This window comes from Seriola dumerili, unplaced genomic scaffold (assembly GCF_002260705.1).
Source record: "Seriola dumerili isolate Sdu_G_001 unplaced genomic scaffold, Sdu_1.0 BDQW01004042.1, whole genome shotgun sequence".
NCBI classification, from domain to species: Eukaryota; Metazoa; Chordata; class Actinopteri; order Carangiformes; family Carangidae; genus Seriola; species Seriola dumerili.
In genome coordinates this window covers 17,721-37,982 of record NW_019178297.1, presented here as the reverse complement: position 1 = coordinate 37,982, position 20,262 = coordinate 17,721, and the positions used below count along the sequence as shown (strand labels likewise).

Below are 20,262 nucleotides of genomic sequence, written 5' to 3'. Positions count from 1 at the left end.
CTCCTGGTGCAGGAAGTCCATCCTCTGCTGGGTTTCTTCATCAATTGTTGTTGGTCTGGGAGATTCTGAGAAACCTGATGGGTGATGGTGCTGAACGTCATCAGACCCATGGTTAAGGATGTAGGAAGGAAGTGAGATAGGGAGGAGGACGGAAGGAAGGGTATAAACAAGGAGGAGGAGGAGGGTATTGTAGAGACGTTCCTATAGCTGAATGTGATGTGAAAGAATAAGTCATGGGTTATTTCTTTGTTAAAATCCCACACTGAAGACATGATAGAACTTCACTGTTTGCTTTACTTAAAGAACCAAACTGGTATTTTTACCTGTTAGCTTAGCAGTTAGCAGCTAGGCTATTGGTTTCCATTCATTTCAGCTCAGCATGAAAATCAACATTCAGAGAGCTGAGCCCTGGTGTAATGTACTGCTGAACAGCACTGCATGCTGGGTAACAACAGTTACACAGAATCACTCGTCCATTCTGTGACGAGTGAGACTGACAGCTTCTTCTCCATGTCAATAAATACAACTGTGACCTGTGTGAGGAGCTCAGGTGTGTATATGAGACAGGAGTGGGAGGAGTTAAAGGAAGCAGGAGGAGGCAGGAAGGCAGGTACAGCAAGCTGGGTAAAACATGTAATTATTATCCTCCAGAGTTTACTTAGCCTCTGACTACCTCTCTCTCTCTCTCTCTCTCTCTCTCTCTCTCTCTCTCTCTCAGCTTATCAGTCTATACAAACACTGCATGTGTGTCAGAGAGAGAGGGAGGGAAGGAGGGAGGGAAAACAGCCAAGCTTAGTGTGAGAGCGTCTCTGATTGTGTTACAGAAAGCAGAGAGGTGTATGAACACAGAGGAGACCTGAAGAAGAAGAAGAAGAAGAAGAAGAAGAAGAAGAAAAAGAAAAAGAAAAAGAAGAAGGAGGCTCAGAGTGAGACAGACCAAGAGTGGGGGGTTTTGCTGGTGTGCTGGGATCATGTCTCTGAATGGGAAGGTGGCTCTGGTGACCGGGGGAGCTCAGGGCATCGGGAGAGCCGTGGTTCAGTTACTGCTGCAGAGCTCAGCCAAGGTCAGTACGGCTCAGTGTGAGTGAACTTCACTACTGTTGTTTGTTTGTTTAAATGACGTGTGATCCAGCTGCTCCAACAGCTCAGTCTCACCGTCTCACTTTACTAGAATAGCTCTCAGTGAACTGGAACTGTCTGCAGCTCAATGATTTTACAGCAGCGCAGCTTTAGCTTTAATGTGGTTGTTTTCACTGTGTAAAACGGATGATAGCCTTTTGTCTTCATCACATGTATTTTAATAGCTTTTAGAGGTTCTTAGATCGGTACATGTTGAAACGGAGCCAGTGGGAATTTCTCATATGTAACTTAAGAACAGTGTGAGTTTTAATCATGAGACCAGTGTCATAATGCTTAAACAGCATGTCAAAGGTTTCTGAGAACTTCTTTCACGCCTGTGGAACGAGGCTGAATGTGGTGCAGCTCGAAGATGAATGTGTCATTACGCTCATATTTTGGTTCCTCATCAGAACAGTGTCAAACCACATCTGTCAAACCACAGGCCTAACTCAGCACAGCGATGTAGTCCTGCAGAGCTGGATCACGTCAGGTGCTGATGTCTGGATCCATCTCTGCACTGTTCATCTGAGAAGTTCAGCTCACTAACAGAAGTCTGTCCTCCAGGTGGCCGTGGTCGACCTGAACAAGACCTGCGGTGAGGAGTGCAAGACACAGCTGGATGCTGAGTTTGGAGAGGGCAACTGCACCTTCATTCAGTGTGACGTGTCCAACGGAGACGCACTGAGAGGTAATACTGCCTGTCAGAAGACAGAGAACTGACATCACATCACCTGCTACTAATTGAGTGACACAACATGTATTTATAGAGATCACTGCACAACAAGGTTGTACTTTGCCTGCCCTTTTTTAACTTCCTCATGATGAATGAGTAAGCAAGTTCAAAAAGCAAAAACAGGGACAATCTTTGTCTGGCACTCAAAACGTTTTCCTGGAGAAAGTCACAGTCTCTGCCTCTGAGCTGCAGCTGCAGTCACTGGGTGTGACAGTCCAGCAGCTTCTGTGACATGTGCATGTGCGACACCAGCAGGTTGAACAGGTTACATCAGCGGTCCAGCTCAAACTCAGCTTGTCCGCTCTTGTTCTCAAATGACATTTATTTCATTGTGTGTCAGTTTGTGGTTTAGAACGCCTGCCCAACACGTGTTCAGGATCCACACTGCTGCTCATCACTTACCTCCTCCTGTTCTTGGGGGGGGCGGGGGGGGGGGGGGGGGGGGGGGGGTGGGGGGGGGCGTGTCTGGGTGAGAAAGAGAGGAAGCAGAGAAATATAGTGTGTGTAAATGAGTAAGTGTGTGTCAAAGCGAGTGAGAGAGGAACAAGGTTTCATTGTCTGACACTGAAAAAGTAAATCCCTGCAGGCTAACAGCTCAGGAATGCTGTTTGGTGTTGCTCCTCACTGTGATAGTGTTTGTGTGTGTGTGTGTGTGTGTGTGTGTGTGTGTGTGTGTGTGTGTGTGTGTGTGTGTGTCATGCAGATCAGATGAGTGTGTTAAAAGCAGGTATGTTTGTTTCTAATTGCCAGGTGTCAGAGTGTGGAATGCAGCAGGTATTACAACCACAGGTTTCAGCTGTTTATCCAAGCATGTCTGTGAGGAGATAACGAGCCGCTCGTCCTGCAGCACGGTGTCTCTAGTGCCTGTGGCTGCTCATCCAAACGTGGCTGAGCTCAGTTTAGCCTCATAGGTTCAAACTGAGCAGTGAAGGGTCTCTCCTCACTGTTTAGGAAAACATACAGATTCTTTAATAAAGAGTTTCAGGTTTAAAAACAGGTTTATTGAGAAACGTGTTTGTGTTTCAGGTGTTACTGACTGACAGGAGAAAACAGGCAGACACACGAGTTTGTCTGATGTCTGGTCCTGATCAGTGTTAAACATCAGTCACTTTATTCTCACTAACATCACCCCAGTGTGATGGACCACCTGTGCAGGTGTCATCAGCTCCATGATGCTGCTGACTCTGACCCCACACTGTCCCCATTCATTTATTTTAGTCTTATTAGTTTTTTGTGAGACTGAAGGTCTTGGTTTTCAGCTCTGATCAGATCCTGTGCTCTTGTAGACACCTTCCAGAGCACTGTGGACCTGTTTGGTCGTCTGGACATCGTCATCAACAACGCTGGCATCAACAATGAGAAGAACTGGGAGAAGACCATACAAGTCAACCTGGTAAGACCATGACTGAATTTAACTTTAATTGTCTAGTCCCAAATCACACAGCAACCTCTGTCACATGACCCTCAGTCCAAGTATAGCGTATGTGTAAAAACAAGTTGCTCACTTGATAGAGCGCTCCATGGGATCTTGGTCCTGGGCGCAGCAGCCCGGGGTCAAGTCCCTTTGCTGCACGTAATCCCTTCTCTCTCTCCCTAACTTTCCTGTCTCTCTCTCACTGCAATTATCAGAATAAAGAATAAAAAGAAAGAAAAATGCTCAAAAAATCGCTTTAAAAAAAACCAGGTCTGTTGAGGTCCTCAGTGACCAGCCCTCAGCACCGCATCCCCCTCAGGGCTGTTGTTATAACTTCTGATAGTAGCAGTGAATCATCAGAGGTTTGTGGAGGACTGCTGCGCTAATGCTACTAGTGGACTGAATTTACCTCGTTCGACTCAATTAACAAAAACAGCAATAACCAGATGATGAGTGGAGTCAGTATCGGCGGGTCTCTTCATGCAGATTCACAATGACATGGTAGATGTAACACCCACCAGGCCCCTGAGCAGTGCTGTGCTGTGGTAGTTCTGAGCAGCAGCAGCAGCAGGAATTAGCAGACAGCTACAGTATAAGTTTGATATGAACACTATAATGTTTACCTGTCTGCCTCAAGCCCCTTTTGGGAATAATACAATTCTGTAAAATTCTACCTGAGGTCTGGGATATCGCAGCCATCCCTGAGTTCAATAATGCCCGCAGTTCTGGATTGGATTATTAAAATGAGTTCCCTTTCACTGTGGGTGAACAGTCCGACATCAAAAGGCAATTTGCAGCAATGTCTGGTTTCACAAATGTAATCCATGCGATTCACTGCGCTTACATTGCTATAAGGGCTCCTTCCGAAAAATAATGTGCTCATATAAATAGAAAGCACATGCATTCAATAAATGTCCAAGTCATATGTCACTCTGACTTCTGACAAATGTCCTGACAAATGTGGTAGCACCTGGTTCAACACATGATTCTTTTATCCTGGCACACAGCCATGTTGGGAATAGACTACAAGCAGGCACTGTGTGTTTTTCTGTTATAACCTGCAGGTGAGAGTGGCCCCCCCTCAGGCACTGGCTCCTCACCCCATTGCCAAACCTGCAGAGTGCAAAAGAAATGCCCTACAATTATGTGCACGCTTGTGCATGCTCTGTTGTACAGATGTCATCAGCCTCCTGAAACGATTGATCAACAGGGTCATTTATATGCATCAGCATTCACGAGGTGCTTTGCATTGACCATTTATGGTTGAAAGTGGGTGTATGGATGGCGGGATATGAGGTTGATCCACATGCGCACATTGATTTATAAAGGGAACATTGCTCGCTTTTTTGCGTATACCGTTTTCAGCTTTTGTGCACACGTACACTTTTAGTATGAATTCTAAGCACTGTTTTATGAATGAGGCCCAGGTCCCCCTCCGAGAGTGTTAAGTCCTGATGCTCTGAATCCATATCAGCCCAGTCTTTTATCTTTTTTATCTGTAGCAGGAACTGGTTTTTAGGACTTTGGCGGCTGTCTGTCTGTCTGTCTGTCTGTCTGTCTGTCTGTCTGTGGACAGTTATCACCATGATAGCATCGAAAACCAATGATCACTAGAGTCTGGCTTCAACAGTGAGTCAATCCCCATAGACTCCCATGTTAAAATGTCCAACTTTACAGCCTGATACAAAAACGACAGCTGTACGGTGAATTTTTATATAAATCACCTAACAAAATTAGGTCTTAAAGTTATGTATAATTGAGGGCGTGGCCTCTTTGAGTGACAGGAGACTTTGGTGGCACCAAAAGTCCCAGCTCCACTCATGTCCCACCTCTTTACCCATTTTTGGATTAGTCAGGAGGTAGGCGGAGTCTGGCGCTGCCAAGATGATGAATGTAGCTCAGCTCAATAAAGTACTAATGACCACTGAGTACTGATGTAATAATGTAGTGTCATAAAAGGCGTTGCAGCTGCTGTGGTGTCTAGTTCACTGTTTTATTACAGATATAAACCTTGTTCTGTCACCATCAGAAAACAACACTCATGCAGATTAAGTTGTTGAGATTGTTACACTGAAGTTTAGTGTTATCTCTGTGTTTGAAGATTGTCAGTCATCTATATGATGAACAGAAGTCTGAAGAATAATCAGATACAGACCGATCTAAAGTCTGTTTCAGAACTCCACAGAAACATTCCACTGATCAAAAAGTCCTACCTTTAAGGTATGTACTTCTCCTCTGTACACACTTTTACACATTATCACTGAAATAACCACATTGTGGCAGTAGAGCCCTTGTTGTCCTGTCCACCTGGTCCATTACCCAACAGCCAGTTAGACGATGAAAACCTCACCTTCGGACAGATCATTGACCGTCTTATTTCAAATGTAACTCAGTTGTTGTTGATGCAGGTCAGTAACACCAGCAAAATAACTGCAATAGAAGCTGGAAGGATACTCCCACATACAAATCAAACACATATGAGATTACAATAACATAAAAAAAATCTCTGTTAATTAGCATCAGTAGCAGGGAGGCTATGTAGTACATGCTTTATGTTGTATTTTAAATGAAAAGACAGAAAAGTCACATGTGGAAATATATCACTGAAAAATAATGGAGTGTATTGTTACAGTCTATCACATATTTTACATTAAGACAGTGTAATTCTTCTCATCCAGCAGAAAAATGTAATTTACCTGGCGCAGGACGTCACCTGGTAAATGAGTTTTGAATGCAGTCCTGCTCAATAATACAACACTTCTTTTGTCACCTAAACAAATCAAAAATGCTATATCATGACTTTTACTGTGAACGATTATTTCTTATACAAGTAGAAATGGAGTTGGTAACTCCACCACTTACAAAATAAAATACCACAATATGAAAGACTTTGTTTTTAAGATGAAGATGGATCCAGTGTTTCCTCTTAGGCTCACCTGCATAAGAAGAACTCGCACTAATGTGTCTTGTCTGGAGGCTGCTGGGTTCCAATGTAAAGGGAAGCTGGTGAAGTGACCTTTACAACCAGTTCTAGCAGCACTGCCCCAGTGGGTCAACAGCCAATCTTCTGCTGTCAATATTTAAAGGCCTCATTGTCCCTAAAAGACCCCAGGCCTCTGAGAGCGCTGCACCCCCTCCCCCGGGCTGTTCTCTACTAAATACATACTACTATTACACTCCTGCTAAGTGGAGTCCCAGCAGGACATCCAGTCCTCAGCAGTGGGCAACCATGTCCATCCTCTACACTCTCACAACCCCCACGACTCTGAACACAGGAAAACACAGACACGCTTCTTCAGTTGCTCACACTCTGTCTCATTGAGTCTGATGTTGGTGGTTGTTCTGCACACATCAACAGTTAAATGACAGCATTACTGTTCAATATCCAATCATCATGCAGTAAAGACAAGTGAACATTAAATTAACTTAACTCCCTCACATCTGTTTGCATCAGTTCATTCATCTGATGTAAAATTACACATGATGGACTGAACAGGCCTCTTCTCAGTAACATGTGACCGAGCCGGGTTCATGCTAACCCAGCTGTTGACCTGGGAAAATATAGACAGACTTTCACCTGATAATGAAGGAGATTATGGCCCCATCATGAAAAGCAGCACAACTGATGTAGTGTGAAAACAGTGGTCCTTTGGTTCCATGTGAGTGTGTGTTGGAGGATTCATACCAGTATTTAGACTGGGCCGGTTGTAAATAGAAGCCTCCGTGACAAGCGAGAGAGTCAGTATGAAGCTCTGTGGTCTGATGCTAACAGGAACCTTTCTGAGGAGAGAGGTTCCTCAGGTCAGACTCAGCTCTCTAACATGATGCGTGTGTATGTCAGGAAGTCTGCAGCTGCAGGCAGATGTTTACAAGGCTGTGATGTGTCGCTTCACCTCATAAAAAAAAAAAGTCTGCTGAATCTTTTTCCTTACTGTGTGAATCACTGATGCTTTGTTACTGGAAGGTGAGCCTGGCAGACATTGAACAGGTGAACAGGTTAACTGCATTGTACTGTAGTTGTACAGTGTCAGCACAGTGAGCCTTCATGACAGAAAGTGAGTGTGACTCTATCATCTGAGTACAGCCAGCAGGACCACAGACTGTACTGGTGTTTGACAAGAGGCTCCAATAATCAAATCCAAGTTAGATTAATGATTTAAAACAACTGCCATTATTCTTAATAGTTTAATAATTAACTAGTTGTTTAGCTCTAACCCATGTGGAGCTAAATGTTGTTAAGGATTAAAAACACAGTATCTACAGCTACAAGACTGAAGTTATTTGTTTTAGTTTGCACTGGAAACATCATTTAAATGTTATCACCTTGTGTGTGTGTGTGTGTGTGTGTGTGTGTGTGTGTGTGTGTGTGTGTGTGTGTGTGTGTGTGTGTGCGCGCATGGTAAGTAGTACATTCCTCCTCATCTGTCGATGTTATCAGCTGTTTTTCCTCAGGGCTCTATATCTCAAACTTCATCCATTTTCTTTGTGTTCTAAACATCGCTCATCCTCACTGTGAGACTCAGCTCTGCTCTCATCTATTTTTACCATCTCTCTCTCTCTCTGCTAATGGACAAGACAGATGCCCCTCCCCCTGTACATGTGAGGATGCTATAAACCTGCACTTCATTGCGCCATGTAGCTTTGATGTAGTAACCGATGACTTTGGTGTAATATCCATAACAGTTAGTGACAGGGTGAGGTCAGTTGGCCAGTGCAGGATGTCACTGCCATGAAGCTTTAGTTGATATTTGTGATCCTCACAGAATGATTCAGTTATTATTTTACTCCATCATCGCCCTGAAATTTCTACTTCTGCACAAGAAATATATAAATCTAAAGCACGGAATCCCAATTAGATAAACTTGTATTATTGTAACGAGCACTATGAGTGACTGTGTTTCAGAGTAAAGTGCTTTGCTTTGTCAAAGTCAGCAGCAGATGTCCTCAGTGAAAAACATAACTATAAATACCTTATTATTCAGTTCACACATTCTCTGCTTTTAGTTTCAGTTCCTGCTTCTGTGACCATGTCATCTCTTTATCTTTAACAGACATCGGTAATAAAGGGGACCTACTTGGCCCTGGAGCACATGAGTAAAGAGTACGGCAAGGAAGGAGGCACCATTATCAATGTGTCTTCTATGGCAGGTAACATATGCAATCACACTCACACACACTCATGTATTAATTTGTATAGCACTTTCCATATAAATACCAACAACACAAATACAAACATGGAGCGAGGGGCAAACAAATAAAACCATAGAATACAGGAGTGTAGAATAGAAACAGCGGCGAGGTTCTAACAGAAAACACACATGCCCATGGAGTACAACTAAATCTGTGACTTAGGAGCAGGCCCATGTACAGTTATAGAAGTTATCAGTAACACTTTCAAACAGGTCTATAGCTAACAGCCAGTGTGTTTGATATGGTCCTGTCTCTGAGAAGTTGTTAAAAGTCTGAATGAGCTGGAGCCCCATGTATAGACATACAATGATCCAGACCTGGTGAAGTAAAAGCAGGGAGGACTTTTCGAGGATCAGATATAGAGTTAATGTCTGGGGTCAGACAGACGAGCTATAACATAAGATTTTATCTCTGCCAGTCAGTGGAACATAAAGCTGTGTGTCCTCACCACAGTGGACATTGACACTTCTCCTCTGAATACTCAGCTCAGCCAAGCTCTTTATGATACACTGCAGACAAATGTCGGAAAATCTCAAGATTGTACAAACACAGAACTTGAAAATGAACAGATTTAGCACCAGAACATAATGGGACCATCATGTCAGTTAAGCTTTTGTTAGTTTGAACTTGAGAAGGAAACTTCCTGGGGAGAATTTAATTTCACAGGACTGCAGATGCATATGATCTGGACTCTGCAGGTACACACTCCTTTCTGTCTGTCTGTCTGTCTGTCTGTCTGAAGACTGACCCTGAGGACTGGCCCTGAGGACTGATCCTGAGGACTGATCCTGAAGACTGATCCTGAAGACTGACTCTGAAGACTGACCCTGAGGACTGACCTTGAACACTGATCCTAAAGACTGATTCTGAAGACGGATCCTGACGACTGATCCTAAGGACTGACCCTGAGGACTGACCCCAAGGACTGTTCTTGAAAACTGATCCTGAGGACTGACCCTGAAGACTGATCTTGAAGACTGATCCTAAAGACTGATCCTGAGGACTGACCCTGAGGGCGGACCTTGTTGGAGAAATTGCTCTCATTTTCTGGGACCTCCCTGTATTGTAGCCATTTGGATCACATGAAATTCCAGGGTCAAAAAATGAGTCAGTTATTAGCTGATGAAGTTCTCTGCAACAGGTATCTTTGTTAATCTCTATTCATACTTCATGAATGAGATCCAACTTTACCTGCACTAAAAAGACAGTACAGTGTTAGCTTTGACAGAGACTCTGCAGTGATTCTGACACAGTTCTAGCAAGAAGTACAAGTTTTAAACTTTCTCCTTTCTAAAGAAAGACAGAAACACAACATGATTTATTTATGTCAAAATGTTGTAGATGATGAATTTCTCAGTCCCTGGAAGCCAAACTTATGAAAACAGTCCTCTTCCTCCTGGTGTGTGCTATGTGGGAAACACACTAGATAAAAAGCAACCATGACATGTTGGCAGAGTTCCACTATAACCGAAACTGCTCAGTCTCAGTCATGGAAAACCTCACACTGCTCCAAAGAATTTGGTTCATCTGTGTGTTGCTCTTTACAAACCAACACTCTCACATACACATACACACACACACACACACACACACACACACACAATTTACAAGGTTATTCCTGGTCTTTTGTGGTTTCATATTCTTCTGATGGGCCAGTCAGTTCTTCAAAAGCCAGGGCTTCTTTTTCTAAACTCAAGCACATACCCTGTAACTCTTACTTTTAGAATTGACCAAATTACGGGTAGCTCCTTCATGTCATGGATCCACCAGATGTTGAAACTCTCCTCTAAGACTCTGTTCCATGTAGAAATGATGCATCACATAGTTTCTACTGATTCATCAGCTGCACATTCAAGCTGCCAATCTCCTGTTCTGCCACATCCCAAAGGTGGATTCAGGTCTGGAGGCTGGGGGGATGGGGGTCACTGAAGTTCACTGAATTCACTGTCATGTTGGTGTAACTGTGGCCATGAAGGATGAGCATGGTCAGCAACAACACTCAGATAGACTGTGACATTCAGACCATGATCTTCTGCTGTTGTAGGTTGGACATGTTCTTCACTCTGAAGCCTCTCTGCTCAGCACAGTTGTACAGAGTGGTTATCTGAGTGACTGTAGCCTTTCTGTCAGTCTGTCCATTCTCCTCTGACCTCTGACCTCTCTCATCAACACAGAGCTGCTGATCACTGGTTGTTTCTGTTGTTGCTCCATTCTGAGTAAAAAACTCACTCAAAACATTCAGACACACTAAAGGCAGAGTTGCAGTATACATCTCTCCTCTGTGAAACATGGAATACATAGATGTGGAAGAGACTCATTTGGCGAGACTCAGTTAGTCCTGACAAACAGCAGAGAGTAGTGAAATATCTGTATGTTCCTCTATATTCTCTCTATATACTGTATATCAGAGCTGTTGTTGAATGAGATTCCAGAGGATGTTCTGTTGTCGGACACATTGTCCTGTGGAACAGCATATGGTAATCATTTTCTTCTTATCTCACTATAACATCTGTGTGTGTGTGTGTTTGTGTGTGTGTGTGTGTGTGTGTGTGTGTGTGTGTGTGGGTGTGTGTGTGTGTACATACTTGCTATTCCCATAACAAACATGGACTTGTCCAAACAACGGTCAAACATACTACATATTGTTTTTGGGGAAAAGAATGCATGCGTGTTAGTGTGTGTTAAGCTGTGAAACAGACATAGTAAAGTAAAAGAAGCCTTTCCAGACACACGTGTCCTGAGGGAACTGGACCATAAACTCAACATTTCTCTGGGTGGTTATGAGGAATTTAACCTTTTCTAAACTCCTGAATACTCACGTCAGTGGCTCAACCTGACAGACACTTAAACATCCTGCGGCACATTTAAGCTGATGAGCTTCTCAAACAACAACATGAGCAGCTGCTGAGGAGCTGTATCAGTGTACCGGAGTGATTCAAGATCAACACTTTGACTGTGATTGAAACAGAATATTTTTGAATGTAAAGTAGGTTTTTAGGTTTTTCTGAGTGTTATTATTGTAACAGGTTCAGAATGTATGAAACCAATAAGGGAGACAAAGCCGAGAAGTATATTTAAAACTAAAAAAATAATAACATTTTCGAATAAATAATTTCTCCTGAAGCAGTAAAATTAAATTTATTACAATATTATTTTAGGGTGTATTTCTGTTTTACGTGGGAAAGTAAAGCCTGTAGACTGAAACATTCTGATGCAGCTGAGCCTAAACCTGGATCCACTGGTCCTCTGTTACTGTTACAGTGTGAAGCTGCTGTTCAGAGGCAGCTGTGGTTTTATGAACTGATGCAGCATTATTGAAAAACACATCATTTTACTCTGCTTCCAGCCTGGGCATTTAAAACTCAGAGTAGTGAAAAACACAGTTTATATGACAGTGTCACTGCTGGTAACATGCCTGCTCTCTTCTCTCCTCAGCCTTCCTCCATTCTCCTCATCAGCCTGTCTACACTGCTACAAAACATGGAGTCATTGGCTTCACTAGAGCTATGGCGGTAAGACTCTCACACACACACACACACACACACACACACACACACACACACACACACACACACACACACACACACACACACACACACATACACACATACACACATACACAGGTATGCAAGGCCCTTCAGCAGCTCACTCTACATGTTCCTGCAGGATGCGTCGTCTCAGGAGAGCTACGGGGTTCGAATCAACGTCCTGTGTCCAGCCTTCGTGGACACTCCTCTGCTGCACTCAGTGGAGCATGAGGACAACATGGGCAAGTTTGTCAAGTTCAAGGATGATTTCAAACGCAGCATGAACAAGTTTGGAGTTTTACAGTGAGTTTACACACACGGGCACAAACTTTATTTCTCTTATTTAAGATCATTTTTATCTGGGATGTCCATTTGTTCATGATATCAATGAAATTAGTTTCAATGTAGACGTACATTAATATTTTTATCAGAGGTAGGATGTTACAAATGTATTTATTGATTGGGGTTTCCACTCAGAGTTGATTGACAGGTGGAACAGATCATCAGCACGAGCAGCAGGTTTGATTAGTGTGTGGTTCCCTCAAGTGTGAAAATAATTCAGAAATTAAATACACTGGATGACACAAACAAGAAAACATGAAGATAAAAACACATGGTCCAAAAAGGTGATTTTTATGCAGAGTTGAGAGCCAGTTAGGTTTACTATATTAATGACTGTAAGAGACATGTAACACAGAGTCTGTGGCCATGCTACCAGCTCTGTGATGCTGTGATTAGGCATGCTAACATTCTTACAGTTCAAATGCTCACAGTGACAATGCTAACATGCTTACAAATAATAGATAGATAGATAGATAGATAGATAGATAGATAGATAGATAGATAGATAGATAGATAGATAGATAGATAGATAGATAGATAGATAGATAGATAGATAGATACTTTACTTATCCCCTAGGAAAAATTCATGTGTCCATTAACTCATTGTTGATAAGAATAACAGTTAATAATAAACAAACAATAATAATTAGATTAGTCCACATCCTTTGGCTGAGGTGTTGTACAGCCTGATGGCAGTGGGAACGAAGGATCTCCTGAACCTCTCTGTTCTGCAGCGCAGTGAGATGAGACGTTTGCTGCAGCTGTAGCTGCTTCTCTGTCCTGAGGATGGTTGGTCTCCAGTCTCTTTGTGTTCATGTCGGACATGTTGCTGTCCCAGCAGACTGCAGCATAAAAGAGTACACTGGCCACCACTGACTGATAAAACATGTGCAGCATTTCACTGCAGACGTAAAAAGGACCTGTGCCTCCTGAGGAAAAAGAGCCAGCTCCACCCCTTCTTGTACATGGCATCTGTGTTCAGGGACCAGTCCAGTTTACTGTCCAGGTGCACACCTAGGTATTTATAAGTGTGCACCACCTCAGTGTCCTTCCCTCAAATGTTGACTGGCTGAAGGGTGGGCCTAGACCTCCAAAAGTCCATGACCATCTCCTTGGTCTTGGAGGTGTTCAGAAGGAGGCAGTTCTTGTTGCTCCATTCACTGAAGGCCATCGTCAGATCCCTGTACTCCTCTTCCTGCCGTTCCTGTTACGCGCCACAATAGCTGTGTCATCCAAATGTTTCTGGATGTGGCAGGACTCAGAGTTGTATTTAAAGTCTGCTGTATACAGGGTGAACAGGAACGGAGCCAGAACAGTTCCCTGTGGAGCCCCAGTGCTGCTCATCACTGTCCCTGAGACACAGTTACAGTCACAGTTACCCTACTACAGACGTACTGTCGTCATCTTAGCAGGTAATCCACAATCCAGGACGTGAAGCAGGGATCCACCCTCATCCCTTCCAGCTTGTCTTTAAGGATGGGGGGTTGGATGGTGTTAAATGCACTTGAGAAATCAAAGAACATAATCCTCATGTAACCACCTGGCTCATCCAGGTAAGAATGGGCTGGGTGGAGCATGTAAAAGACAGCATCATCAACTCCAATATGTTCTTTGTAGGTGAACTGTAGGGGGTCTAGTGCATATTCAACCTGTGGCCTCAGAAGGTGGAGAAGCAGCCGCTCCAGGGTCTTCATGATGTGTGATGTGAGGGCCAACGGTCTGTAGTCATTTATCTCAGCTGGTCGTCCTACTTTAGGGACCAGAACAAGACATGATGTTTTCCACAGGACCAGGACCCTCCCTGTTTCTAGACTTAAGTTACAGATCCTCTGGAGAGGTTCAGTCAGCTGGGCTGCACAGTCCTTTAACAGTCTCGGACACACACCATCCGGGCCTGTTGCCTTTCCAGGACGGAGCCTCTGCAGCTCCGCCCTCACCTCCTCCGCTGTAAAGGACAGGAGACTTGACCCCAGTGTGGAGGGAGGTGCAGCTGCAGTGTCAGGTTGTGGAGTAGATGCTGTTGGAGAAGCTGCAGCTGAAGCAGTGGGAGAGAGAACAGGTGAGGCTGTGTCAAACCTGTTGTAGAACAGGCTGAACTCATTGGCCTTGTCCACATCACCTGATGTTGCTTGGCTGTTCTCTTTATAGCCAGTGATGGTCCTCATCCCCTTCCACACCTCTCTGGTGTTGTGCTGCAGCTTCCTCTCCACGTTCTTGTTGTAGTCCTCCTTCGCCTGCTTTAATCTCCTCTTCAGCTCATGTTGCTCACACCTGAGCTTCTCCCTGTCTCCATCCCTGAAGGCCTCCTTTTTCTGGTTGAAGAGGGTCTTGATGTTACTGGTGATCCAGGGTTTGTTGTTTGGAAAGCAGTGTACAGTCCTTGCTGGTATAACAGTGTCCATACAGAAGTTAATGTAGTCCATGGTACATTCAACCATTCTGTCAAGGTCAGGGTCTTTGCTTTTATCATTTTCCTGTGACTCCAACAGGACATTCCAATCTGTGTACTCAAAACAGTCTTTTAGAGACTCACTGGCCTCCGGGGTCCAGTTCCTGAATGAGCGGGTGGTTGCAGCCTGCATCAGTACACAGGGCTTGTAGGAAGGCTGAAGAAAAACCAGATTATGATCTGATCTGCCAAGTGGTGGTAGAGCTGAAGCAGTGTAGGCCTCCTTGACATTTGCATACAACAGATCCAGTGTCTTATTTTCCCTTGTGGGACAGTCAACATACTGAGTGAAGCCAGTCAGGTGAGAGGTGAAAGTGACATGGTTAAAATCCCCGGATATTGCCATGAATGCATCAGGGTGCTGGGTCTGTACTCTCGCAACAGTCTCATGGATGACGTCACACGCGACTACAGGCTCTGCTCGTGGTTGAATGTAATAAACAATGGCGAGGATGTGAGAGAATTTCCTCAGTACATAATACGGTCTAAGACCAACTGCCAACAGTTCAACATCCCAACAGCAGATCCTCTCCTTCACTGTGATGTGACTGGGGTCACTATTGCTATTGTTGACAAGCAGAACCAGTCCTCCACCTTTACTCTTCCCACTTGCTCTGGCACCTCTGTCCGCTCGTACTGCAGTGAAGCCGGGTAAATCCACACAATGGTCGGGAGTGTTGTCGTTTAACCAGGTCTCCGTGACACACGAGACTACACTCACGATATGCTCGCTGGTTCTTCACAAGTGCCTCCAGTTCATCACAGTTGCTAGCCAGGGAGTTGACATTTCCCATGAGGATCGAAGGTAGAAAAGACTTATATCTCCATCTCCTAGCCTTTAGCTTAGCCCGGCTCTGCATCCACGGTACGGCTTATTCAGACTGAAAAATTAAGCCAACATGGAAGTACCATGTTGAGTCTGGCTCCAACAGTGAGTCGATCCCTATAGAGAGTCATTGGTTTTACAGGACTGTGGTCATAAACTAAAGTAGTGGACCAGTGCTCATGTGTTCCTGTTCATCCAGAGGTGAACATTTCTGTCTTCTGGTTGTCGGAATAGTTAACTCTGGGCCAATGATGAATTGCCTCATGTATTAGCTTGATGAATGCCTCACACAGACTTAGTGACTTGGCAGAGGAGGAGCTTGTGTGTGTCAGCCAGAGGACACTCAACAAAGTGTTGAGCTGTGTCTGCTAAGGTGTTAACAAACTGCTCTCTCTACTTACAGTGTGGTTTTCCTTCTTTCTTTCTTCTTGTGTTTTGTGTGTGTGTGTGTGTGTGTGTGTGTGTGTGTGTGTGTGTGTGTGTGTGTGTGTGTGTGTGTGTGTGTGAGTGTGTGTGTGTGTGTGCGTGTGCAGGTGCATGTCTATTTGTCAGTTTGTAAACTGATTTCGATTTTCTCCAAACAGCTGCAGTTAAAAATGTGTGGTCTTGAAAACATTGAGGGCTTTTTTCTGCTCTGATTACATTCTTGTTGCTCATGAGCGACTTGGCTATTGAATGATATTAGATCTTCGAGGCGACTAGATGAGTGTTTTTTTGGAGTCATTCTGCACAGAACAGACAATCTGAGGCTCTCACTCATCACTTCACTGTGAATCTCCGTCACAGTTAATGATGGGCCTCCATCAGAGCTGTTCATACCACACTGACCAGGCTGTGTTCACTAAGACAAGCAGCAGGAAGCAGTTTAATGTCACAGGAAATTGAGGCCAGATGACTTCCTGATCACACTCACACGTACACATATACTGGTAATTAGTTATGTATTTCCTGTGCAAACTCCCATCCTCCTAAAAATACAAGAAATCTGCCATGCTGTTGTTGTTATGTGAGTGTGAGTGTAATACAAGGCAACAAGTCTCTAATAAATCTGCAGTGGTTGTTTTATTCCAGTTTTTACAACAATAGCAGAAAGTCTCAGTTCAGGTTTCTACCCTGTCAACAGAAGAGTCCCCCTCCTCAATGAACATGATGATTTCATCACACAGCACATCATCACACTCATCCTCAGTCTGTGTGTGTCTGTCCATGTCACCATGTGTGTTGGCTCAGTAAACTATAAAACACAGAGGCCACAAAACTCCATCTCTATGTGTGTGTGAGTGTGTGTGAGTGTGTGTGTGTGTGTGTGTGTGTGTGTGTGTGTGTGTGTGTGTGTGTGTGTGTGTGTGTGTGTGTGTGTGTGTGTGTGTGTGTGTGATCTAATGCCCCTCTTCCTCTCTGTTTACCTGCAGGCCATCACTGATAGCAGAGGGCATGATGAGACTAATCCAGGATCCCAGTCTGAATGGAGCCGTGATGAAGATCACCTGCTCTAAGGGAATCCACTTCCACACCTATGAGCCGCTGTCTGCCTGAGCTCTGACAGACTGGAGCCCTGGACTGTGCTGCTGTATGTGGAACAATGCAGAGCTTTGAGCTGTCGGACCGCAGGACACCAGAGACTGGTTCAGAACAACTTCTTGCTGCTGGAATTCAGTCATTTAATAATTATGTATAAAATGTAAAATGAGGAAGTCCAGTGTTTTGGCTGCAGCTACAGTCTACATCTTTATTGAACCAAACTTATACATGTTTTTCTGTCAGGTTTCTATGTCGACAGTCATTGTCATCCACCTCAGATGTGACTGATTATGCAGCTTCTTTGATTAAACAGTGTTATATTAAAAACTGCAACAGTTGTTATTTAACAGCTGATTTAAAAATAAAAAATCCAGTGTGATAGTTTGAGATGGGAATTAATTTATTGGTATTTTATAATGAGATAAGAATATTTCATCATCTTAGAAAATCAACATGTTCAACACCAGCTGTGCTGTGTGATCAGATATATGACCATTTAGATGTGTGATGTTAATGTCCCTGACTGACTGAGCATCTGCACAGCTCACTGTTCTCCACACTCACAGTGGAGCTGCTCTCATTTACAGAGTCACACACTTCATGTCCCAGTTTCTCATTATGGAAAGAGAATACAGTAGAAACTCACCTACATGCAGGTGAAGTCAGCTGTTTACCTCCTGTCCTCTGATCACTGTCTGAAGCCTCAGGCCTCATGTTACAGTTATTCATTATGAGGTGTTAATAACAGTTTTAATCTGTTCAATTATATTTCAATACAACATACTTCAATAATAAACGGTGAATATAATACGTCAGATATTTTAAACATATAAAGAGTCTGGACATTGCGGGAAATAGGGTCACATCTTACTCTTGATATTAATTCAACTGCTGGTTTGACTCCAGTACAGTTGACTCTCAGCTGTGTGTTTATCATGTGTGTTTGCATTTTTAATTCTGGAATAAAAGACAAAAGAAAACTGCTCCTCGTGTCGCTGCTGTCGTCGTTAACAACAGGTCCATTTCAGGATCCAGTCTGTGTCAGTGGGTCCTGATGCACCAGTTCTACTACAACTGGTCAACATGTTCATCAGCAAGTTGTAGTGTATGTATGTATGGTGAATGTACTTATACAGTCTACAGTCTAGTCTTATCCAACACTCAGCATTTTACAATGGAAGTCACATTCATCCATTCACACACTTTCATGCAAAAAACAGTTTTGGTCTCTAGAGCTAATTTGCTCCTTCAACAACTGTTTGACATTTTATTAAGGATTAAAGTTATGGAGAATTGAGGGCGTGGCCTCTTTGAGTGACATGTGGGTGAGAGTATGCATCTTAAAACTGCATTTAGAAATTACAGTTTTTCACAATTGCTAAAACACATTTCTTGAAACCTTCCATGCTTTTCTCAAAACTGTCTGACGCACCTCTGAGTCTCCTCATAACAGTTTTATCTGTGCTCAGAATCAAACACTGTTTTCAGATCATACATAAAGATAACCAAAATAAAAGCACCACTGAGCGTTCATCACAAACTACACAGAAAAATGTAAACACAGTGTTCAGAGCATGCGGCTCCAGAAATGTTAATTCTTTGTAATAAAGGCATTTTATGTTTTCTAAAAAATATATTTGCCACTCAGTATCCATGTCTGGATTCAGCAGTTACATAAAGTAAAACGAGTGTCGATGAACTGAAAAGTTCAGTCTAATAGAAAGTTGAAGACCTGCTCTCCGGTCTCAATGTCCACATTATGGATGCTAGTCTGTAGTGACTGAAGTTAGGCCGGACTCTCTGCTCAGCCTGCCTCAGTGTCAGGCCGTGATTCATGACATGGTCCGCCAGAGTGGCCCTGATGTGTCTGTCTATTGTCTGGTCTTCTTTACTCTTGTCCTCATCCTCCACCCCCTCTCCGTCTACCTCTTTCTCTCCCTCTCGCGCTCACTGCTTCCAAAGTTCTGACAGAAGCTCGTCTGAGGTCTGTCTGTAGCTCTAAGGCTCAGACTGAGTGCTCTTCAATTTCTACACAAGTGATTTCAGGTGTGTATGTGTGCGGTGCAAAAGTCAGGTGTGTGTTGCAGCTTGAAAAAGAAGTGTTTTCCCAGTGACTGTAAGATTTAAGTCTTGAACAAAGTGTCTAATGTAAGAAAAAGTGTGTAGAGTTTTTGCAAGTGTGTGTTGTAGAATTGAAAACAAAGTGTAAAGCAGAAAATGTGTTTGTGCTTTTGGTTTCATTTGTTTAAGGCATAGTTTCAAAAGTTAAGGTTTTGATGCTTTGGTCTAAAAATTCACTTTTAGTGTGTAAGCAATGGCAAAAAATATAAAGAATAAACATTTCTGGAGCCACATGCTCTGAACACTGTGTTTACATTTTTCATCTTCAAGGATCTTTCATCTTTATGTATGATCTGAAAACAGTGTTTGATTCTGAGCACAGATAAAATTGTTATGGCGAGACTGTCAGAGGTGAGTCAGAGGTTTGGTGAATGCAGTTTGACAACTGGGATTTTGTTTTACAGTTTTTTACACGGTTTTGAAAACAGAGCAAATTTTTTCAAAACACCTCACACAATTCACAAAACCAACACCCAAATTGCAAAACACCTCATATGACCTGCCAAATGAAGCAGTGCATTCAAAACTAGATAAACATTCACATTCTTCTTCAATCAACTGTTGCACTTTCAGTGTGTGTCATCACAGATCTGAATGAAGAGAATTCTGCTGAGAGTTTAAATATGTGCAGAAACACAAATACTGTTAAAACAAAACAACAACTAATCAAATCAGTCAATCAATCAATCAATTAATCAAATGCACAGTCCACCCTACATTATGGTTGTAGGAACACAAAAAAAGCCCTTTGAAATATAACAAACAGAAAATGAAGATTTTACGGGAAAATATACAAAAATAAATAAATAAATTACAAGACAAAAGAAAAGAAAATATCCAGGCTGCATCTGGCCACCTCACTGGGTCTGGCCACAGCACCTCATCAAGATCAGCGAGGGAAGAATCATCTCCAGCCCTGGACAGCACCCACATCAGCACCATTACATGCCTCTTCTATCGCCTGTTGAAGAGCCATGTGCACGTCAAGGCTGGTGGTCATGCACCTTCCTCCAGCATGCA

General features: G+C 43.3%; 1 protein-coding gene across 1 annotated transcript; it reads left to right on the top strand.

The window, feature by feature from the left end:
• Positions 1-893: 893 nt before the first annotated feature.
• On the top strand, positions 894-18,104 carry hpgd (15-hydroxyprostaglandin dehydrogenase). The gene is made up of 7 exons (XM_022769575.1): positions 894-1,064; positions 1,684-1,807; positions 3,139-3,245; positions 8,318-8,414; positions 11,892-11,968; positions 12,123-12,286; positions 17,013-18,104. The coding sequence occupies exons 1-7, from the start codon at positions 972-974 to the stop codon at positions 17,134-17,136; spliced, it is 786 nt and encodes a 261-aa protein (XP_022625296.1). The 5' UTR covers positions 894-971; the 3' UTR covers positions 17,137-18,104.
• Positions 18,105-20,262: the final 2,158 nt, after the last annotated feature.

Excerpts from the sequence above, each read along its gene's own strand:
- hpgd (XM_022769575.1), top strand. The coding sequence starts at position 972 with ATGTCTCTGAATGGGAAGGTGGCTCTGGTGACCGGGGGAGCTCAGGGC. Across the intron at positions 1,065-1,683 it reads TGCTGCAGAGCTCAGCCAAG|GTGGCCGTGGTCGACCTGAA; the intron begins GTCAGTACGGCT and ends TCTGTCCTCCAG. Across the intron at positions 3,246-8,317 it reads AGACCATACAAGTCAACCTG|ACATCGGTAATAAAGGGGAC; the intron begins GTAAGACCATGA and ends TATCTTTAACAG.